The sequence below is a fragment of the Lipotes vexillifer genome, unplaced genomic scaffold (genome assembly GCF_000442215.2).
Source record: "Lipotes vexillifer unplaced genomic scaffold, Lipotes_vexillifer_v1.1 scaffold120, whole genome shotgun sequence".
In the NCBI taxonomy this organism is placed as follows: Eukaryota; Metazoa; Chordata; class Mammalia; order Artiodactyla; family Lipotidae; genus Lipotes; species Lipotes vexillifer.
In genome coordinates, this window is record NW_006791240.1 from 3575708 (window position 1) to 3600218 (window position 24511).

Consider the following 24511-nt stretch of genomic DNA (forward strand, 5'->3'; position numbering starts at 1 on the left):
CTGGGAATGTTATTCAGCCAAGTAGAATGTTTGAGAAGGACATCTGTTGGCATGGAAAGAGGTTCAAAATGCATTGTCAAGTGAAAAAGCAGATTGCAATTTTATTTAAAGATTATATAAAATAGGTAGTGTACTTGGCTTCGATACATGTACACATCTTCCTAATAAAAGAATGAGAGATTACATATATGCCAACAAAATGTGACTCGATCTCCAGATGATAGAATGAAAGTGATTTTTCTTTCTTTTTTCCTTCTTTCTTTCATTCAGGTGTTTCAAATCTTAGGTTTAGATTTTGATTCTCTTCTGTTTGATTTCATTTAAGAGGAAATTTTAAGTCAGTTTTATCTCTTATTCAACTCTGTTCTTAAGGGAAATAATCCTTTTATACCTGAATTCAGTGAGTATTTGGGCAAACATATTAGTCAAGACCATCATTAATAAAAATTGTTATATGCTCAAAGCTAGTCAGGTAATTAAATTACATTTATATTGTCCAAGAGTTAGAGTTGCCTAGACCCCCATTTAGAAGTAGTTATGTGTTTACATGACACATAGTTCTGCCATTTCCTACTATGTTCTTAAAATCTGGAGAGATCCAATTAAGATTTTATAACAATAATTACTGAGGCCCAAAGAATTCTTTAAAATTAGAAGTTATCTACTATCTACAAATTGAACTATTAGAAGATTTTAAAACTTTTATCATGTTTAAACTTTTAAAACTTTTTTATAGTTTATATAACTTTTTAAAACCAATTTGATTGCATTCATGATATATTTATGGGGTGCTTTAGTTGACTTAATATCAGTAGGCCATGTGGTAGATAATAGTGTGACACAAATCAATAATGTATCACTGTGTTTGATGAAAAAGGGGTGTTCCAGCATACAGGTTGTTTTCCATCTCTTCAGTTGGGAGTTTAATCTCCCCCCACCTTAAATCAGATAAAGCTATTTCAACTTACCTGTATTCATTTTAAATTGCTCTCTGTAAGGGATATATAATGTCAGTGTCTATTAATGATTTGCAAAATAGAAATCCCAATATTTAGAGAGCGAAACTCTAAGCTCAATCGTCTCTTTGGCCTTGAAGACCATGGAGAAGAATGAATCCGTAGCTGAAGACCTAATAAAAACTTAATTTCTTGAATCTGCCCTGATTTTCTGGGATAAGTGATGTATCTTTAGAAAATCATTCACAGAACCAATGCCACTGCATAAAAGTAGAAAGCATTCCAGAAAACTGGCAAAGACACATTGAAAAATTATCATTAAATATTTTATCTCAGGGCTTCCCTGGTGGCGCAGTGGTTGAGAGTCCGCCTGCCGATGCAGGGGACACAGGTTCGTGCCCTGGTCCAGGAAGATCCCACGTGCCGCGGAGCGGCTGGGCCCGTGAGCCATGGCCGCTGAGCCTGTGCGTCCAGAGCCTGTGCTCCGCAACGGGAGAGGCCACAACAGTGAGAGGCCCGCGTACCGCAAAAAAAAAAAAAAATTATCCCAGTAAATATTTTAAAATAATACACACACACATACACCATCAAGTTTTTATGTATAGTCAGATAGTAAAATTACACTTGAGTTGTGCACATCTTATCTTGGGATTAAATTAAGCAAGCATGAGTTTTGACTGATCCAGGTATTAGAGTTGCTAAAAATTAAATGCACAAAGCCTTGAGTTGGGAGTCAGAAGCTTTGGTGACGTTGTATCTTGCCGTGCCAACCCTACGGGGAGTGAAAGACATGAATAGGGTCTGTAGGATTCTTGTAGTTATTTTATCCAGACAGATCTGTGCTCCTTCTGATCCCTGCGTGGAACAATTTTCCCTGATACCATGAAAACTTCTGGTGTAATTGCAGTACCCACAATTATAAAAGAGTTGGGCTAAGCAGCTGGAATAGCAGATAAGCCTTTATAAGTATAGACATCCAGATATGTCTGAAAATAGATATAGAAGGGGTTTTATTCCTTAAAGACATGAATAATTTTTTTTTTTTTTTAACATTTAAAGAGTAAGTCTTAAAGCAATATAGGATAGAAGAATACCTGTCCAAAGCCAAGATACCTGACTTCTTAGTGGTGGTAGGACTTGTCCAAAGCAGTTGCTCTTCCCTGGACAAAAAGTCATGGGCGTGACACAGTGAATAGACAGGGACCCTTCTGATTCTGGCCATTTGGCTGACCCTGTGTCATGGGCATGACACAGTGAATAGACAGGGACCCTTCTGATTCTGGCCATTTGGCTGACCTTGTGTCATGGGCATGACACAGTGAATAGACAGGGACCCTTCTGATTCTGGCCATTTGGCTGACCTTGTGGAAGTTAGAGCTTCTACTCCTGAGAGCCAGCATCAAGTTAGCTGCCATGGACTCTTATTCCTCACCTTTCCAATAGAAGCCAAAGAAGCCAAGTGAGAGAGAGAAGCCATCTCCAGAATCTCCATACCCTTGTCCCAAGAAAGGTTCCTCAAGATTCTATTATCTTGGTGGGTCAATATGGAGGTACCTTGGCCAAGGGCAGCAAATTGCAACCCTCTTTCTAATTGTCTGAATCAGTTCTGTGTTCCCCTACCTTGCATTTCAGTTGCATTACTGACTCCATCCCCAAGAATCTCTCGGGATTTAGTGGTAGACAGTGGCTCCACAACCTCATAAGGCTGGGGATGTTCATGTGCTTGTGTATGCATGCAGCCTCCCTGAGAGATACCGCAAGCGCCTGATGGGAACAATCTGTACCAACTGAAAGGAGAGAATAAAGAGCTACCCTGCCTCATGGAAAACTGGAGTCAAAACAATCTGTTCAGAAACTATTTGGCTAGTAGAACATATATTTTCTGCTTTCTTTTTCTTTGAGATTGATTGCGGGGGTGAGGGGGGAGAGGTTTGTGATCTTTGTTCTTGTTTTCATACTATTAGGAATATAGGCATGGAGAATAGTATTTCTGTTCCTTGTTCAGTTGCAACTGAACTTTCAATTTTCTGTGATGTAAGTGTGTATGTGTAGGTGAGAGAAAAAGTGTGTGTGTTTGTAATGTGTGTGCACACACACTCAAGTGTGGATCCATGTGACAGATGGGCGTGAAAGAATTGTTTACATTTTAACATTTCATGCAGGCCAGGCACTGTAGGCAGAGAAGCAGAATTCCAGGCAGAAATTATTATGGAGACTGACTGTGTTCCTTTCTGACACACTAACGGATATCCAGGAACAGCCTCAAGTTGAAATAAAAGTTTGTAGTGCATCCCTATGCTTCATCTATAAAAGGCACAGCTGGCAGCTGTGCTAAATTAGCTTAAGCTAGATTATGCCACTGTAACAAGTTGTCCCCCAAATTGTAGTGGCATAAAGCAACAGAAGTTTATTACTTGCTCACATAACATGTCAGCAGCTGCTTTGCTGTGGCTTTGTTCCCTGTGTCATCATTCCAGGACCCAGGCCTCTGAGACAGAGCAGCCTCATGGTCAAGGGAAGGGTAGGAGAGCTGGCAGAACTAGGTGATGGCTTTTGAAGAGATTTGTTTGAAACTCGCATTCATTACTTCTGCCCACGTTTCGTTGGCCAGAGTGGGTCATATGGCCAAGCCGGACATCAGTGGGATGGGAAAGTACATGCTTCCCAGTCGGATGAGAACTGCAAGTTCCCTGGCGGCTGGAAAGAGCAGGGACTCATTAGGAATGTATTAGAGTGTGTGTGTGTTTTCATTATAAATTTATAATTATATAAAATATATAATTTTATTTAGAATTTTAAATTTATGGTTGTGTAAAATTTATGTTAAATATATTAAAATATATAATTTAATTTATAATCATATTAAAAATTTAATAGTAAACAAATAATAAATTATATATATTATATGTTTTTCCCAAAAAGGCTGAAAAAGAGAGATTAAAAACAACCCTTGAGTGACTAAGAATAGACCTTCTATTTAGGTATAGAATTTGCTTGATTTTTTTTCACTCTAATAGAAATTACTTTTTTTTAAGTGGCTAGATTTGCTATGAATCCAGCTTGCAGAAGATACTTCACAACCTGAGAAATAAGGCTAGTGTTAAGAATTGGTGTTGGAATAGTATGTCTCAGCATGTCTGTTACTCTTGCTTCCAGGAAAATAGTACACATAAACCCAGCCATGATTCTCCATCTTAACTGAGTACAATTAGGTGTCCTGACGATATATACATCTTCCTATTTCTTTCTTCTATAGTTATATATTAGCTGAGTGCAAGATATTTTTCTACACATCAGAAAAATGGTTGCCTTAAGTTATGGGGAGATAAAATGGCTGTTTATCACTTGGTTCACTGATTTGAATGTTCAGAGATTAATAATCTTAAATTTCTAAAATGACCTGTATTTTAATTCTATTAGTAACTTAGAATATCATGGAAATAAAATGTTATGCACATTAGAAAATATTATACTTGGTATACATTTAAGACTTATTCAGGTCTTTTACACATTGCAATAAATACATTATATAATTCAAAGAATGCAAAAAGATGTATCCTGTTGCCGTGGCATGGGATCTAAATCAAAGCCTATCGTTACTACAAAACTTGGTGTTCCCTCTTGAACCTGTGATGAGGGTGGTAAAGCCCTGCCGGGAGGAGGATGATGGTGGTAGTGCATATGGCGCTACATAATATTAATGCTTGCATCATTCTCGTCCACATGTGGACAGAATGGATACTCTGGCATTGGTTTTGACAAATTTGGCCTAGCCTGTGGACTAAACACAGCTTCGATAAATAGGGGCTTCACTTGAGAAATTTCATCTGAAAACAAAGGAGTCATTTGTCTGAAGAAGTTCGTGGAGAATGAAGCTAACTCAGCCGTGCAAACCATCCTAAGCCGACAGCCATGAGCCTGTTGAAATGTTAATACCTTGGATATGCTGTAATAGTGATAATTGTGTCAACTGCAGGCATCTTGTGGTGGTTGAGTCACCCATAATCTTTCAGAAGCAGGGTGCCCACCATGTCAGCCAGTTTAAATGAAAAAAAACAAAACACTCTTCTCAAGCCCACTTTTCTAAATCACATGGAGATCCATGTTGTCTTTTTTTCCCAACTTCTCTTGAGTACTTTTAAAGAACGTTTAAGAATGAACGTTAAGAACGTTTAAGACCTACTTAAATTGGAGCCAGTTTGTCCATCAAAATTCCAGGAGATTTGTAAGAAGAACATAAATACATATGCCTTAAACTTTCCACGGTAAACCAGGTTCCTTCTAGCCAGCTAATTTTCTGATGATAATAATACTTAATTCGGCCCTACTTTGAATTTTTGGTTTAGAAGAAGAGTGTCCCTTAGAAATAAGAGCATCCCTTTGGGTATTTAGAAATAAGAGCATCCCTTTGGGTATTTAGAAATAAGAGCATCCCTTTGGATTAGCTATGGGAAAAGTATTTGCTATGCCGAGAATAACGTAAATTTAAAAAAAAAATGTATTTAAATGCTTAGGTAGGAGAACACACCGTTCCGAGCACTTTAGAAGCACCAGTTTAAAAATTCAGTGAGAGAGTAACAAGAAAGGAGGCCTGCAAACCTGGGCGGTAAATTTGCAGCGCTCAATACAACTCCTTACTTGACTGAGGCCCTCTGGAGCCTTGCCACCTGACTGTACAAACATCGGGTGATATTTCCTTAAAGAAACAGCTTGTAAATCTCTTTTAACTCACATAGACTTCCAGCCTTCTCCACAATCAGACTGTGTTGATGAAGGCCTACTGAACTGTTTCTTCTTGGCTACCTTGATGTTGTCAGCTCAATCGGCAGTATTCAAAAAATAAGCATCATTCTCAAAACAAAGTAAAATTTCCATTTTTACCAACAATACCATGATATGGGAAAATATTCACAATGTATTTTGTTATATGCAGAAATTAGTCAACCAAAGATATTACCATCACTACCAGTTTGACAAATAACATATATTGAATTATGTTAACTAATGGGACAAGAGTTGACTTTTTTCTTTCATTGTGCCGTTCTGTATTTTTATAAGTTTTTAACACTGAGCACATGTAATTAAGAAACGTGATAATACTTTCTAAAACCAGTGTCACAGGCTATGGTAATTTCCACAGTGACTTCATTCTCATGCCCTTTGATGTGCAGCAACTCGGGCACCCAATGAGACAGCCTCCCTCAGCTGTGTCTGTCACTGGACAGAGGTCCGATCATGGTCTAAGCATGTAGGAAAGGCAACTGAGGCAAAGTGAGTGACTTTCCCCCAAGTAGAATCGCAGATATGTGATGGAAGAGCATGCCAAGCGCCAAACTATCTTCTTTATTTATCGACTGAAAAGGTTTGCTTGGCTTTTGTGCAGGTCCAGCTACCAACTGAAAAACTGAATATCTCCCTTTCCAACCAGTTGATTTCAGCCCCCAAACAACTGTTGACTTCATATCCCAAAACTCCTTGGTTTCCTTGGACTTAGGGGAATGGGTTCTCTTAAGGAGCAGGTCATCCATGTGGGTGGTGGCGAGAGGGCCAAGGAATGTGGTTGGAGGGGACCAGGAGTATCGGGCCCACCTATACCATGTGGAAGAGGCTCTATTATCCGAGCGAGGGGGGAAGGATGTTGGACAAGCAAAAACAGATGCTCACTCTAGAGTAAAATGGAAAGGATTTTTATATATAATAATTACAAAACTTCTATTGAAATCCTATCATATCCGGAGCCAAACAGACTGAATCTTCTCCAGTAACAGTGTGGTAACCATGGTCGAGATCAGTAGGCCAGTCTGTCAAGGGCGTTCTCTGGTTTCTCCCCGCACTTAGGTTTGCTGCAGGAGACTTGCAGAAGGTTGGTGCTTTGCCTTTTAGCCCTGGAGATGCCACAGGGCCAGGTGTGGGTTGGAAATGGGGAACAAATAAAACTGTCAAAATGTGATTTGAATGGCCCTTAAAGCTTTTACATAATTTTGTGCTGGCTAAGCAAGAGCTCAGTGGAAAAGAGATTTTCACACTCTCCTCAAATGTCATTTAACTCTCATTATGTAGGCCTTGTGAAACATGACACTGGCAGTAATGATTCCTTCTTACTTCTCCAGGCATTTTGGCTGTTGCATGGGTAATACACCCCGGGGAAAACATTAGCATTTGGCTGACAGGTGTTAGTAGGGGCTGTGGGGAATCAGTAGGAATCATAAGGCTCTTTTTATCTCCAACTCAGCTTGATGGGCAAAGTCACATTTGATAGTGGTTAATTGTGCTCCATTATTTTGTTTGTTTGCTTTGTCACTAGGTGGTTTTGCCGTTAAGAGTAGGGGGAATGTGTTTGGGAGACATTTCAGAAACAGAACAGCAAGTTGGGTGTGGGGAGTGGTGGGGAGGAGCCATCCACCGTGGCCGGGATGTGGCTTCTTCTCATTTATTATTTACTAATTGCAGCTTTTTTTTTTTTTCCTGCGGTACGCGGGCCTCTCACTGTTGTGGCCTCTCCCGTTGCGGAGCACAGGCTCCGGACGTGCAGGCTCAGCGGCCATGGCTCACGGGCCCGGCCGCTCCGCGGCATGTGGGATCTTCCTGGACCGGGGCACAAACTCGTGTCCCCTGCATTGGCAGGCAGACTCTCAACCACTGTGCCACCAAGGAAGCCCCTACTAATTGCAGCTTTTGTTGTCTTTTGCCTGGGAGACTTAAAAACAAAATGCCAACCCATTTAAAAAAATCAGCTTATTTGAGAGTTTGATTTACCTGGGTTCTGGTTAAGATTTGATTATTTATGTTTATGTATGGGTAGAGTTTCAGTTCATTATCTAGGTTACTCTTATGAAAAAACAAAACGAAGTTATCCAGGGAGCCTTTTAAATAAAATCTCCCAGGCTAGCCTGAGCCCTCTTCCACTGCCCAACCAGAGTCTTAGTTTCAAAGAGAGTCTTTCCATGAGGACCCCTGCTGCCCACCTCTACCCCAGCTCTCTGTCCTTCTTACCACAGCATCTGGTGGAGTGTACGCTCCTTTACAAGTTACTTCCTGCTCCCCTTTGAGCTTGCTGTGTGGCAGAGCTCCTGCCTTCCAAGTCGCCCCCATTTGTTCTTCGTGGTCTGTCTCTCTGGGGCTCTCCTGCTTAACAGTACATTTCAATAATAGTAAAAGCAATAGTAAAATAGAAAAAGGCATACTATTCATGTAGTTCACGTAACAGAATTCTGTGCTTCTCTCTAAGACTTGCTGACTCATAACTGTTTAGAGCATGTCTAGAAATTAGGTATTTTCTCATCACTAGCCCCTGTAGTATGTTGAAGAAGAAAGCAAATCTGAAGCTTGAAATTTTAGAAGGCAACAGCCTATCTTTGACTCAGGAGTGACTCACATTTTCTCCATGTTACAGTCAGAATGTGCATTTCCTACTTCCCCTGAGGTACTGGTGCAGTTATCAAAGTGGAAGCCTTCACATAAGGACTCTCAAATGAGTACTAAATAAAACTTTAGAGACGTACAATAATTGCCCTTTGTACCTTCCAAAGGGAAAACCCAAGTTAGCCAATACAGTACAATCCCGTCAATTCATTTTGAACTGCCCTTGTGGGTCTCACCCCTCCTCATAGAAATGCTTTTATTTCCAGCTTGGTGCCCCAGATATTTCTGAATGATGTGTACAAGGCAGGAATGAGACCTATTAGGTCTGTGCTGGTAGTAAGTATGTAAAAAAACCCTCATGTCAGAGAAAAAACCCAAGATTTAGAAATCATCAGTCTCTGGAATGACAATGGGTTAGGGGATGCCAAAAGAAGCAGGGACTCTGGGACAGGGGCCACCACAGGCCCTGTTTCCCTGGATTTAATAACATATCTCAACCCATATCCAACCAGATCAGTGGGACAGGGCTTTAGGCTTTTGCTCTTCCCTTTGGAGCCTGTGAATGTTCTGGCCTTTGGTCTGTTTTCCTAACATAGACCAGATAGCTCTGTCACATTGAACGTTATGCTGCAAAGACACTGAGCTTTCAAAGTAGGTTGCAGTCTCTGGCCCACTGCTGATGCTAGCGTGGATCGTTTTTATGAAGTGATCCCAAGAACATCTGGTACTCTCCAACTTTGGCTACAGGGGAAAACGAACGTCAGAGTAAATGGAAATACAATGACCTGACCGGGCTCCCTCCCAACAGCAGAGGAAGAGGCCTGGGTAGAGACCTGTTATAATAGGCTGTTTAATTTTGTTTGGAGAAACTGGACTTTTGACAGATGAACTTCTTTTCCCCTGCATTGATATTTATCTAACAGAGTTGTGGTTGGGAAATGATCCAGGATTCATGAGGTCGAAAAGTGACCTGGTTCACATACTGTAGACTCTCCCCATCTCCCTCCCAAGTTCTCCAGGCAGGTGGTCCCGTGCACTCTTGGTATGTCCACACCAAAATTGGTCACCCAAAGGACATATCAACCTCTTGGGGTTGGCCCTCAGAGATTCTAGCAGCCCCATCAAACACATGTCTCAATTCCAGATAACCAGCTTTACTGTTCCATGATGCACTCTGCAGCTTGAAAATCATTAGAATGTGCTTGATGAATGCACATCTTATTACAAGGCATTTGGAATTAAAGCCATTAGTAAAATTAAAGAAATAGTAAAACATTGGATTTTTGTTAATACCTTTCTTGATGAGAAAATACATTTTCACAAACTGCCCAGTTGTATTCGTTCTTTCATTATCCCCAGAGTAAAAGAATAAAGGAATGTAGAATAAATAGTCTTAGCTTTATCTTCGAAAGTTTAAAGCAATTTATTTAAAAAAAATCATAAGGAAGTTTTTCCACCTCCTCCTTAGTCCCCTGGTTCCCTAGTGTATAAATAAGACATTTTTCCCTCCCTGAAACCCAGCCTTTGTGTTCTGTAGTCTGTGGTTTTGCTATTATCCAAATACTTATGGATTAGCATTGAAGATAAGCTTAGCAGACACGTAACAAGTACCTTTGTGATACCTGCTCACTTTATACCCATTTCTGGGTAGGCTACTTACACAGACTTACGTGAGAACAATTTTGCTTTGTAATAACATGCACAGTGCTCACCAGTTCCTCATTGATTGTGGAGGTAGAGATCAGTGGGTGGCCGTTGGACTCACACATTTCCCTTTGTTGTATTTTTCAGAAATTGAGGCGAAGGAAGCATGTGACTGGCTCCGCGCTGCCGGGTTTCCGCAGTACGCTCAGTTATACGAGGGTAAGTTGGGCTTTTCTTCTCTCTTTATAAAGAGAATAAATTCAAAATATGTCCTGTGGTGTGTTTTGACTTCCAAATCTTTCTCAACCATTTTTTCTCCTTGCTTTCTCCTTGCCTCCACCTTTCCAATGCTCAGGGTTTATACTGATGCCGATTTAGGAATGAGGCTTGCTTCCTGAGCCTGCCTCACCTTCGGCCCCTCCCTGCTTCTCCCTTCTTTACTTCTTGCTTTGCTCTTTCTGCTTCTCATCTCTACCACCGATCCCAGCTCTGCCTTTTCCTTCCAGTGTTCTGCCAACAGCAGCTTTTCTGCACTTCCTTCCTTATCCTTTTCTGTGTTTTTTCATCACTCTCTGTTTTCTTGAAAGTACAATAAATGAATTGTTGATAAATTTCCTAGAAATCACAAAACTAATTTATCTTGAGACTTTTCTTGAGTTCTGTTTACTTAACCTGAAAATGCTTAAGATGTAACATGGATCGGATGTTATTTTTCAGGGTTTTAAGTCAGGAGCTTCTATTGCCAGCATCATACTTACTTCCAGTGATGTTTTGACAGTTAATAAACTTACTCACCTTTATCTTACTGATACCTAAAATTATAACCAAAGCATCTGCTTCCTGGATAGTCGTATAGTGAATTAGTCAGGATCCCAGCAGTAAGCAGATGGCATACTCAAGACAATCTCAGGGGGATTTATTTCTAAAAGTGTTCATTACAAAGATGTGGGCAGGGCATCGGAAACCACGAGGAACAGTCCAGGAGCCCAGAGCTTGTAGCAGCAGAGCTGTCACTACCCTAGGCCCAAAGCCATAAATGGAGGGAGAGGGTGCCAGAACCCAGAAGGAGAGAAGGTCTCAGAGCAGGCCCTAGGAGTGGAGGACACAGCTGGTGATGGCAGCCTCCCCTGGAGGCAACCAGGAGAGTAAATGCCCTGAGCTCACACTCCTCCCTCCCTCCATCTCCAGCCAGGGCTTCCCATTGGCCAAACACAAAAGGAAGCAGAGGGCATGGATCCCCTTGAATGCCATCCACAGCTGACCCTGGGGCACAAAGCAGTTTACAGAAAAGTGGAGAGTGAATCTTTAGGGGTAAACTGAGCATATGTAATACACTAGACAGTATAGACTTCTGTTCCTGATGACGTAAAATTCATGTAGGATGGAAAGAATCAACAAAATTAACCTTTACTCACTGGTGAATCTCACTCATCTCTTCACCTAGAAGCTCAGTTTTTTTTTTTTTTTTTTTTTTTTTTTTTCTTGCGTTATGCGGGCCTCTCACTGTTGTGGCCTCTCCCATTTGCGGAGCACAGGCTCCGGACGCGTAGGCTCAGTGGCCATGGCTCACGGGCCCAGCCGCTCCACGGCATGTGGGATCTTCCCGAAACGGGGCACGAACCCGCGTCTCCTGCATCGGCAGGCGGACTCTCAAGCACTGCGCCACCAGGGAAGCCCAGAAGCTCAGTTTTATATTAAAAAACAAAACAAAACAAAAAACCTTCTACTTCTCTCACTTAAATTCTGAATATGCTGTGAAGTCTAAAGTCTCTGATAAAAGCTTTCAAAAAACCATAGCCTTTTAGACAAGGAGGAGGGTCTTACAGTTTTGGTCTAAGCAGCTGCTATTCCCCCACCCCCACCAGCAATGCACTCACTGATTATGAGAGACCCAAAACGGTTAAGTGACTTTTACAAGATTATAAAGTAGAAGAGTCAGAATGCTCCTTCATGAGATAGATTTTCTACTGTAATGTGCACTCAAAGTACTATGCAATTTAAATGTGAAGTCTATAAATGACTAAGAAGTAAAGATATCTCATAAGTGGGATGGGCTTGTCAGATTGTGTGTAAGCCATATGCATTTAATGGATGTAATAAGAATAAGAACAAATACTTTTATAGAGCTTACTATGTGCCAGCTACTGTTCAAAGCACTGTACATGTACTATTCATTTAATATTCACAACACCATAGGGGAGGTATTATAATTATCATCATCCCCATTTTAGAGATGAGGAAACAGAGTCCCAGAGGAGGTTAAGTGATTTGCCCACAGTCTACAGCTAGTGAGTAGCAGAGCCACGACTTAAAGCCAGAGCAGCTGGGCTTCCATGTCTGTGTTCCTCATGACTACACATTAACTCCCTCTCTAGCAGAATGAAGACAGTCTACATTCAGGAACTGTCTGGAATTCACTCTGGAATTCACTTTTTTTCACCAGAAGAGGAATTGTTTCTCTTTTCAACTTGCAATAAGAAAATTGGTACCCTTAGATTTATTATGATTGGCAAATGTCAAATATAAGATGAGAAAGAGAAAGAATGGTAGGATGATGATAATGGACCAACATTGATGGTTAGATTTGGCCATGGACTTTATTCCAATGATCTCCAGATTTTTACCTCCACAAATGAGGTACCTAAAAGTAACACTGTGACCTAAGCATTGCCCATGACCTCCAAATCTGGCATGAGTAGTCTGTGGGAGAAAAGTTACAATGTTGGAATTTCTCCTTTTTTATTGGATAGAATCAGTTGTTTGAGTATTTTGCTGACACTCCAAAGTGACTCAAGACTTTGCTAACAAATAAAATACTTGAGGCCATTGAGCTTCCGGTATTTTCCTTTCTGAAGGAAAAAAAAAAAAATCTGCCAAACTAAGTATTTCATGAACTGATCAGGACAGAAGTCAGCAACCTCCACCTTAGGTGGATGGTGAGAGTGGGAAAGTTCTCCATACAGGCAAAAGTCTGTGATAGTGATGAGCTATAAAAATGCAGGCACGGGCTTCCCTGGTGGCGCAGTGGTTGAGAGTCCGCCTGCCGATGCAGGGGGCACGGGTTCGTGCCCCGGTCCGGGAGGATCCCACATGCTGCGGAGCGGCTGGGCCCGTGAGCCATGGCCGCTGAGCCTGTGCGTCCGGAGCCTGTGCTCCGCAATGGGAGAGGCCACAACAGTGAGAGGCCCACGTACTGCAAAAAGAAAAAAAAAAAAAAAAAATGCAGGCACTTGGTATGCAGTCCTATCCAAGGTCAGACACTTGGTTATTTTCATATTTCACACTTTTTTGTATTCTTAAAAGCATTTATTGGGATAAAAGTAAAACTTTATGTTCTCTAAACATTACCAACACACCTGTCAATGGGGAGTAACTGCTGTTAAGATCAGCCATGAGTACAGAAACATGGTGGCCTGAAGATATGGGTGCCCATTCAGATAAAACAAGGCGTATAAACTCCTTTGTCTCTCTTTGTCTCTTTCAGACTCACAATTTCCCATCAACATTGTGGCTGTCAAGAACGATCATGATTTTCTTGAAAAAGACCTTGTAGAACCTCTTTACAGGTAAATCATGTGAAGTATTTTTGCTTCTTTTGATTGTTCAGCGTCTAACAGTTATCACTATATTGAGCGGCGAGTTCAACAACAATTCAGTAAGTACTTATTGAGTACCTACTATATGCCAGGCATGGGTCCAGGCTGTAAGTATATTATGGTGACCATGATCAGTCATGGAGCTTAAATCCTAGTAGGGTGCTTCAGACAATAGATTGGGAAAAAGAGAGAATGAGTGAGAGAAAAAGAGGGAGAAGGAGAGATTATCTCAGAGAGTGTTAAGCTATGTTAAAAAAGTGAAACAAACTGAGGCTCTAGACAGTGATGGGGTTTGGGTGGGTTAGTGGGAGAAGGCATTGTGGGGGACCAGAGCATGAGTGGTCAGGGAGGGCCCTGTAGAGCTCCATGAGTATGTCAAACTCAGCTGTATTTTTTGCAAAGACAAATGATTATATCAGCAAACTAGAATATGTAAGCTCAAGTAATTATATCTGCAACCTGAAATATTTAAGCCTTCACTATGTGATAGATGATATAAGGAGACAAAGATGAATAACTCCCTCCCCTCAGAGAATGTCTAATCTGGTTGGAGAAATCTAACTGAAGAAATGAAGCATAAATGAACAACTAAAATAATTATAGTTTAAGTAATAATAAAAGATACCAATGTAATCAATATCTCTGAACAATTAAATGTGCATGAGAGGTTCTATGTGTCTGTAGGAATATGAAGTTTCCTAACTAAAGCCCTGGCGAGAGGTCAGAGCTGGAAATAAATATTAGTTCCAGGAGGTGAGTCATTTTTCCAAGGCTACAGAGCTAGTTATGGGCTAAACTGACTTTAAAACTGCAGTCCTCATAACTTGCAGTCCAACATTTTTTTCTCGTACATTCTGCATTTGACATAGAAAAGACGGTAGTTTAGGGACTTCCCTGGTGGCACAGTGGTTAAGAATCTGCCTGCCAACGTAGGGGACATGGGTTTGAGCCCTGGCACAGTGGTTAAGGATCCGCCTGCCAATGCAGGGGACATGGGTTCGAGCCCTGGTCCAGGAAGATCCCACATGCCGCAGAGCAGCTAAGCCCGTGCACCACAACTAATGAGCCTGTGCTCTAGAGAAAGCCCGTGCGCAGCAATGAAGACCCAACACAGCGAAAAAAAAAAGAAAAGAAAAGAAAAGATAGTTTAAGAGGAAAGTAATGATGAGGAAAACTTTTGCCAAGATAAGGACACACCGATATATATTAGAATAGTATGTAAATAACCATAGGCTTGCTGATTCTGTAGACATATATATTTCCACGTTCATAAGCTGGTTACCCTGTGATTCCTATATGAAGATAGATTTGTGTTAAGGAATGATCTCTGAATGTTGAAGGAAAGCATTACTGTGGGTTTGCTTAAGTGGGTAGAAGAGCAAAGAACTCTTTAAATCACAAATTGCAGGAACTGGTTATTTGGACTCAAAAACAAACAAGCACAAAATGCCATTTGTGAGCGTTTACGAGAAGAATGGGTAGTTTGGTTGTAATTCTTTTTTTTTATATATATATAAATTTTTTTAATTTTATTTTTGGCTGCACTGGGTCTTCGTTGCTGCATGCGGGCTTTCTCTAGTTGCGGCGAGTGGGGGCTACTCCTTGTTGCAGTGCACGGTCTTCTCATCGTGGTGGCTTCTCTTGTTGCGGAGCACGGGCTCTAGGTGCACGGTCTTCAGTAGACGCGGCACGCGGTCTCAGTAGTTGCCACTTAAGGGCTCTAGAGCACAGGCTCAGTAGTTGTGTCATGCAGGCTTAGTTGCTCCACGGCATGTGGGATCTTCCCGGACCAGGGCTCGAACCTGTGTCCCCTGCATTGGCAGGCGGATTCTTAACCACTGCGCCACCAGGGAAGTCCTGGTTGTAATTCTTTAAAGGCAATGAATTGGAAAAGCAGTGTTTTCTCTTCAGCATGTCTGACGCACACCTGCGCCACCGGGAAGTCCTGGTTGTAATTCTTTAAAGGCAATGAATTGGAAAAGCAGTGTTTTCTCTTCAGCATGTCTGACGCACACCAAGGCTTCATGCAACTCAGAACTATTCCACCACCACCTCATCCTGAGTTTTCCCTCTTAGATTTAACCAACAGTATTTTTACTAGTAAGCTGGCATTTTTTAAAAGAAATAATTTTTATTGTTAATTGTATTATATTACATTATCTTTTTCCCAATTGAATTTTCTTGCATACTCATAGGTCTTTGATTCTCTAATCATGGCTTTTGTTGTTTTCCCCCCAGTTTTATTGAGATATAATTGACATACAGCACTGTATACGTTTAAAGTGTACAGCATAATGGTTAGACTTACATAATCATGAAATATTTACCACAATAGGTTTAGTGAACATTCACCATCTCATATAGATACAACATGAAAGAAATAGAAAAATAAAATTTTCCTTGTGATGAGAACTCTTACAATTTACTCTCAACAGTGTTCAGATATGTGACACATACAGCAGTATAATTATCTTTATCATTTTGTACATTACATCTCTACTACTTATTTATCTTATAACTGGAAGTTTGTACCTTTTGATCACCTTCATCCAATCCCCCCTCCCCCCACCTCAGGTAGCCACAGATCTGATCTTTTTTCTGTAAGTTTGTTTGTTTTTGAAGTATAATTGACCTACAACTCTATGTTAGTTCCTGGTATATAACATAATGATTCTATATTTCTATACATTTCAAAATGATCACACAGTAAGTTTGGTTGTCATCTGTCACGATACAGAGATATTACATAATTATTGACTATATTCCCCATACTGTACATTTTATACGTGTGACTCATAATTCTGTAAACGAAGATTTGTACCCCTTAGTCTCCCTTACCTGTTTCTCTCCTCCCTCCACCTCCCTCCCATCTGGCCACCACCTGTTTGTTTTCTGTATCTATGACTCTGTTTCTGTTTAGATATATTTGCTTATTTTGTTTTTTAGATTCCATATATAAGTGAAATCATCCCAGTTGAATTTTTAAATCTATATTTTCTTTAAGTCAAGGTGTTCTGTATATTTATAAAGCAAAATTCACTATTTTCAGTGTACAGTTCTTTGAGTTTTGATAAATGCCTACAATCATGTAACCACCACCACAACCAAGATATAGAACAGCTCCATCACCTAAAAAAACTCCCTGGTTCACCTTTGTCATCAGCCTACTCTCAACCCTTGGCAACCACTGATCTGGTTCTTGTACCCATAGTTTTGCCTTTTCCAGAAAGCTATATAAGTGAAATCAAACAGTATGTAGCCTTTCGAATCTGCCTTTGTTTCACTAATGCACCTAAGATTCATCCGTGTTGCGTGTATCAATCAATATAATTGCTCAGTAGTATTCCATTGTGTGGACATACTACAATTTGTCTATCCATTCACCAGATGAAGAAATTTGAGTTGTTGCCACTTTGGGTGGCTATAACGCCCCTATAAACATTCATATTCAAGTTTTTGTGTGTACATAAGTTTTCATTTCTTTTGGGTAAGTTCCTAGGAATGGGATTGTGGGGTGCATATGATAAGTATATTTGAACTTTATCAGAGACCACCAAACATTTCCAAAGTGACCATACCATTTTGTATTACCACCAACGATGTATGAGAGTTCCAGTTGCTCCACATCTTTGTTGGTACTTGGTGTTGTCAGTTTTTGTTTTGTTTTGTTTTTAACCATTCTAATAGGTGTCTAGTGTTTCTCATTGTGATTTAAATTTGTATGTCCTAAATGAGTAATGACGTTGAATGTCTTTTCATGTGCTTATTTGCCATTCATATATCTTCTCTAGTAAAGTGTCTGAGTTTTTTGCCTATTTTTAAAATTTGGTTGTTTGTTTTCTTATTGAGTTTTTATATTTTCTGCCAGTCTGTAGCTTATTTTTTCAATCTCTTAACAATGTCTTTCACAGAAGTTTCGAATTTTATTGGAGTGCAGTTTATCTTTTTTTTTTTTCATGTTTTTAATGTCACACCTAAGAAATTTTGCCGTAAGGTCACAAGTATTTTCTCCTTTGTTTTTCTTCTGGAAATTTCAGTTTTATGTTTTATGCGTAAGTTGATGATCCATTTCAAGTTAATTTTTTAGAAGATAAAAAGTATGGCTCAAGATTCATTTTTTGTTTATCAATATCCCATTGGTTGACCACCATGTTGAAAAGACTATACTTTCTTCATTGAATTGCCTTTGCACTTATATTGTAAATCAATTGACCATATGTGCATGAGTCTATTTCTAGACTGTCTATTCTGTTCCATTTATCTATGTGTCTATTCTTTCATCAATATGGCACTTGATTACTTAGCTTTGTGTATGTCTTGGAATCCAGTAGTGTGAGTCCTCCAACTTTGTTCTTCTTTGCCAGGATTGTTTTGGCTATTTTAGTTCCTCTGCCTTCCATATAAATTTTAAAACAGCTTGTTGATATCAATTTTTAAAATCCTACCGGAGTATTGAGTTGGATTGTGTTGACTCTATAGATCAGTTAGGGAAGAATTGATATCTTAACAGTAACAAGGCTTCTGATTCATAAACATGGTACATGTCTCTGTTTAGGTCTCTTTTGATTTTTTTTTTTAACCCTAACTTGTAGTTTTCAGCATATGGGTAATACGCGTACTTGAAAGTACTTAAGAATTTCATGTTTTGTGGTGCTATTCTAAATAGTACTGTTTTTTATTGTTTCGGTCTCCAATTGTTCATTGCTAGTATTTTTGTTGTTGTTGTTGTATATTGTTCATTTGCATCCTGCAGTCTTTCTACACTTACTCATTAGTTCTAGTAGCTTACGCATAGACTTTTAAAATATAAATCAAGGATTACATTGTAAATCGAGAATAAAAATTTCATTCCATATTTTTAAATCAGGATTGTAGGAGCAAACTGCTTCTGATTGTGCAGTTCTATTCATTGGATGACATATGTGTCTGAGTGGGTAAAGCTTTGAATTTCAAACACATGGGTGGTAAATCTTTATCTACTCACTGCTGCATGTGATCTAAGGTGCCTTGACTAAGTTCTGGACTTTTCCATCCAAGTCGACTTTAAAAAAAAAACAAAACTTTCAGCCATGATATAGATTAGCCAGTAAAGAAATCATTTCAAGATAGAAAATTCTGCATAAGGTAGTGTCAGCCAGAAAAATTAGGAAGCCTTCTCTTGTAGAACCCATGACCCATTTCTGATTCAGCCCATAGCAGGATTCATACAGACGTACCCAAAAGACAATACTGCATAAACATGTGGGAATGCAACAATGCCAGACATCACAGTGCTCTTGATAAGGGCCCAGCTTGTGTAAAATTGGTTAGAGTGGCAGGAGGTTGTTATCATTGGAATAATTCTTAGGACGGCTATGTCTCCAAAAATATTATGAAATAAGAAAAGCATTTGGCTGGAGGTATGTGAGCTGAGATTCTCAGGGCGCAGGAGCAGTGGGTAGAACAGAGGCCAAAGGAGTAGTCACAGCGGGGTGATCAAAAGAAACAGGCAGAGTAGGTAGGGCAGAGATGGAGGTAGCTTGGCTGAAGGGAACACCCATGGAATTTCTTTGTCTTCCTTATGAGTTCCTTCAAGACAAGATTTCCTGAAAGCAGGCTGAAGGAAGACTTCCAGCCTGAGGGCAGTGACAGCACTTTTAAAACTTTAAGATTGATGAGCAGTTAATTAGACACTCACCCACTCACATGGTATATTATGATTAATGCCTGGAGAGCAATAAGGGGTTGTGATTTTATTCATTTTCTTCCTCGTGCACTGCAGACACAGTGATAGAGCTGGTCTCATGTTTTATTTTTAAAGCTTTGTGGGCTCTACATTTCTCATGCATATTTGAAATGCTGAGCTAATGCAGAATCCTAACGGGAATCATAGCCAGAGGGCACTTAGCTTCTGCCAGGTAGGCAAATGAAAACGAGAGCTGAAGGTCTCCTGTAAACGTTACCCACAAGAATTTTACTCACCTTTTTTTGTCTGGAAGTTTCTCTCCTGTATGGACAGACAATTAATAGCCTGGGTCCCGATTTATGCTTGGAGAGTTGTTGAGCAGTGTTAACTTTTCATTGGCTTGAAAAAATAGATTGTGCTAAGGATGTCCGTGGCTGGGAGGACCGATGCCTGGCTGGGCATAGATGGATGCCCTCTATGGGCATGTGTGGATGTGTGGCTCTCATGTTCAGGTCTCGGAAACCAGACGGGTTTGCTGTCTTTAGTGAAGGTGTGAATCTCCAGAATGGTGACCATGCCTCACCATTGCTTCTGCAACTCTGACAGCGCCAGTACACAGCAGCCGTCTGTAAATATTTGTTACTGCAAGTCAGAACAGTGCAGTCTCTGTTACTTAGCAACCACAATTATAATTCTGTTTTGATGTGTTTTGATTGAATTTAATTGAAAAATAATTTCCCCTGTGAGTAATGAAAAGCTAATTGCAAGTCTAAGTACCTGGATGAGCTAACTGAAACTAACCATCTCAAAATGCAGGCATAGCCAAGGTATCACAATACCTTGCAAAGTTTGTCACCTTTAAGGCAAATTGCAGCAAATCAAAGCTCCTGAATGAGAGTTTTCAGAAGTGGCATGTTCTGTTAGCATTTTGGTTTGGGACATTTTCTCAGACTGCTAATAACATAGGGCCTTGATGCCCAAGATGATCTCTGAATTTCTAATTTAATGTTAGATCTGCCTAACTTACGTTGTTAATAAATAGTAACTAATCACAACATGTATAAAACAAGGGCATTCACCTTGTTCAGTACTGTTTTATGGAGATATGGAACTGATTAGGATTATAGTGCATCTGTCACTGCCCTTTGTATTTAAAAGGACAACTAATGACAATGGATTATAATGTGGGATGAGGGAGAGGGTAAGAAAGAATGCTGACAAAAGTGATTTTTACAGTTTACCTCTACACACAAAGGCACATATTTGATTTGAGTTATTTAAGTAATATTATTAATTTTAAATAATGGTAATCTATGAAAATGGATAATATACTTTAAATTTTCCCTTTAAGAATATCACAGAAAATGTACAATGTTATATATTGTGTTATGTCGTATAAGAATTTGTGACAATTACCTAGACTGAAACCATAGACAAATCATTGGGAGAAGGATATAGGTGGTTACATGATAATCATGGTCATTTTGAAATTCTGAATCTATAAATTAAATACAAATCCCAATAAGGGGTGATTTCATTTCTTTAGAACACAAAGTGCTCACCAAGCATGGCTCTAAGTATCGTACAAATATTTACTCATTTAGTTCTCGTAACAATCCTATAAGATAGGCTCTAACATCATTCCCATTTTACAGATGAGGAAACAGAGGCACAGAGGTATGAAATAACTTGTCGATTTACAGTTAGTAAATAGCACTGTTAGGATTCAAAGCCACACAGGCTGCTTCTGGAGTTTCCAAAGAGAGCTTAGGTCTTTTTGTGAAACACAATTTGGAGTGTTTTTCATGTCCTTCTTTAAAGGTAATTCTTCCCGAGATGTTTATGTTGCCTTGTGATGTTCTGAATTTAACTTGTAAGTCCCAAGGTTAGAAATTCTCATTGCATTTGTGCCTTCATGGACCTCAACTGTAAAAGAATAATCATATTAAAGTAAGAGTTTAAAGCACACTTTGTTCTTTTGTGAAGTGTTTAGAACCGATTTACTGTTGGAGAGTAGCGGTACTTTGTCAACTGTTCCTTCAATTCATTTCATCAAGGCTGAGGGCCTTACTTTACTATGGAGACAAATGAGACAGAATCCTCACCCTGAGATCTCAGGCTAATGCTGTGATTCTCAACCCGAGATGGGGCAGCAGTTTGCCCTGTCTCGAGGTCTGGGAACGTTTTTGCTTGTCACACCTGTGGTGATGCTACTGGCATCTAATGGGTGGGGCCAGAGATGCTGCTAACCTCCCACAATGCACAAGATAGCACCCCCACACACAAGGAATTATCTGTCCCCAAATGCCCACGGTGAGGTGCCTAGGTTGAGAAATGAGTAATGATTTACTTGGACAAATGATGTAATCACTGTAAGTACAGGATAGCTAAGGGGGAAAGGGCTTCAGAGACAGTTTCCTGGGAAAATGACCCTAAAATGCCAGTAGGAATTACCCAGACAAGAACACATGAAATTTTGATGTGGTTATTTTCAACTTTCACTTTTGTTTTTATAACTAATTTAATGTGCAGGAAAGGCATCTTCATCCCCACCCCTACCTGCCACCACAAACCTCACCCCAAGGTAGCCTGTATAGAATGGGAGCAGCCATGGAGTACAGACAAGTACAGACATGGAAGGGTCAAAGATAGGGGATTTCCCACATGAAAAACATTGATCTTTCTATATATTTTTTAACATCTTTATTGGGGTATAATTGCTTTATATTGTTGTGTTAGATTCTGCTGTATAACAAAGTGAATCAGCTATACATATACTTATATCCCCATATCCCCTCCCTCTTGCGTCTCCCTCCCACCCTCCCTATCCCACCCCTCTAGGTGGTCACAAAGCACCGAGCTAATCTCCCTGTGCTATGCAGCTGCTTCCTACTGACTATCTGTTTTACATTTGGTAGTGAATATATGTCCATGCCACTCTCTCACTTCGGCCCAGCTTACCCTTCCCCCTCCCCATGTCCTTAAGTCCACTCTCTACGTCTGGATCTTTATTCCTGGCCTGCTCTAAGTTCTTCAAAGCTTTTTTTTTTTTTTTTTTTTTAGATTCCATATATATGTGTTAGCATACGGTATTTGTTTTTCTCTTTCTGACTTACTTCACTCTGTATGACATACTCTAGGTCCATCCATCTCACTACAAATAACTCAATTTCATTTCTTTTTATGGCTGAGTAATATTCCATTGTATATATGTGCCACATCTTCTTTATCCATTCATCTGTCCTTGGACACTTAGGTTGCTTCCATGTCCTGGCTATTGTAAATACTGCTGCAGTGAACATTGTGGTACATGACTCTGAGTTACGGTTTTCTCAGGGTATATGCCCAGTAGTGGGATTGCTGGGTCATATGGTAGTTCTGTTTTTAGTTTTTTAAGGGACCTCCTACTATTTTCCATAGTGGCTGTATCAATTTACATTCCCACCAACGGTGTAGGAGGGTTCCCTTTTCTCCACACTCTCTCCAGCATTTATTGTTTGTGGATGTTTTAATGATGGCCATTCTGACCGGTGTGAGGTGACACCTCATTGTAGTTTTCTGTTGCATTTCTCTAATGATTAGTGATGTTGAGCATCCTTTCATGTATTTGTTGGCAATCTGTATATCTTCTCTGGAGAAATGTCTATTTAGGTCTTCTGCCCATTTTTGGATTGGGTTGTTTTTTTGATATTGAGCTGCATCAGCTGCTTGTATATTTTGGAGATTAATCCTCTGTCACTTGCTTCATTTGCAAATATCTTCTCCCATTCTGAGGGTCGTCTTTTTGTCTTGTTTCTGGTTTCTTTTGCTATGCAAAACTGTTAAGTTTCACTAGGTCCCATTTCTTTATTTTTGTTTTTATTTCTATTTCTCTAGAAGGTGGGTCAAAAAAGGTCTTGCTGTGATTTATGTCATAGAGTGTTCTGCCTATGTTTGCCTTTAAGGGTTTTATAGTGTCTGGCCTTACATTAAGGTCTTTAATGCATTTTGAGTTTATTTTTGTGTATGGTGTTAGGGAGTGTTCTAATTTCATTCTTTTACATGTAGCTGTCCAGTTTTCCCAGCACCACTTATTGAAGAGACTGTCTTTTCTTCATTGTATATTCTTGCCTCCTTTATCAAAGATAAGGTGACCATATGTACGTGGGTCTATCTCTGGGCTTTCTATCCTGTTCCATTGATCTAGATTTCTGTTTTTGTGCCAGTACGATACTATCTTGATTACTGCAGCTTTGTAGTATAGTCTGAAGTTAGGAAGCCTGATTCCTCCAGCTCCGTTTTTCTTTCTCAAGATTGCTTTAGCTATTTGGGGTCTTTTGTGTTTCCATACAAATTGTGAAACTTTTTGTTCTAGTTTTGTGAAAAATGCCATTGGTAGTTTGATAGGGATTGCAGTGAATCTGTAGATTGCTTTGGGTAGTATAGTCATTTTCACAATGTTGATTCTTCCAATCCAAGAACATGGTATATCTCTCCATCTGTTTGTATCATCTTAAATTACTTTCCTCAGTGTCTTTTAGTTTTCTTCATACAGGTGTTTTGTCTCCTTAGGTAGGATTATTCCTAGGAATTTTATTCTCTTTATTGCAGTGGTACATGGGAGTGTTTCCTTAATTTCTCCTTCCGATTTTTCATCATTAGTGTATAGAAATGCAGCAAATTTCTATGCATTAATTTTGTATCCTTCTACTTTACCAAATTCATTGATTAGCTCTAGTAGTTTTCTGGTAGCATCTTTAGGATTCTCTATGTATAGTATCATGTCATCTGCAAACAGTGACAGTTTTATTTCTTCTTTGCTGATTTGGATCCTTTTATTTCTTTTTTGTCTCTGATTGCTGTGGTTAAAACTTCCAAAACTACGTTGAATAATAGTGGTGAGAGTGGGCAACCTTGTCTTGTTCCTGATCTTAGTGGAAATAATTTCAGTTTTTCACCGTTGAGAACGATGTTGGCTGTGGGTTTGTCATATATGGCCTTTATTATATTGAGGTAAGTTCCCTCTATGCCTACTTTCTGGAGAGTTTTAATCATAAATGGGTGTTAAATTTGGTTTAAACCTTTTTCTGCATCTATGGAGATGATCATATGGTTTTTCTCCTTCAATTTGTTAATACGGTGTATCACATTGATTTGCGTATATTGAAGAATCCTTGCATGTCTTGGATAAACCCCTTGATCATGGTGTATGATCCTTTTAATGTGCTGTTGGATTCTGTTTGCTGGTATTTTTTTGAGGATTTTTGCATCTATGTTCATCAGTGATAGTGGTCTGTAGTTTCCTTCTT

At 39.7% G+C, this 24511-nt stretch overlaps 1 protein-coding gene across 1 annotated transcript in view; it reads left to right on the plus strand.

Moving 5' to 3' along the window:
• Nucleotides 1-24511, plus strand: part of STARD13 (StAR related lipid transfer domain containing 13) — a 181402-nt gene that overhangs the window by 95004 nt on the left and 61887 nt on the right. Inside the window, exons 2-3 of the mRNA XM_007464251.1 lie at nucleotides 10110-10181; nucleotides 13447-13528. Coding sequence (XP_007464313.1) covers nucleotides 10110-10181; nucleotides 13447-13528 — 154 coding nt within the window. The remainder of the gene's footprint in view (nucleotides 1-10109; nucleotides 10182-13446; nucleotides 13529-24511) is intronic.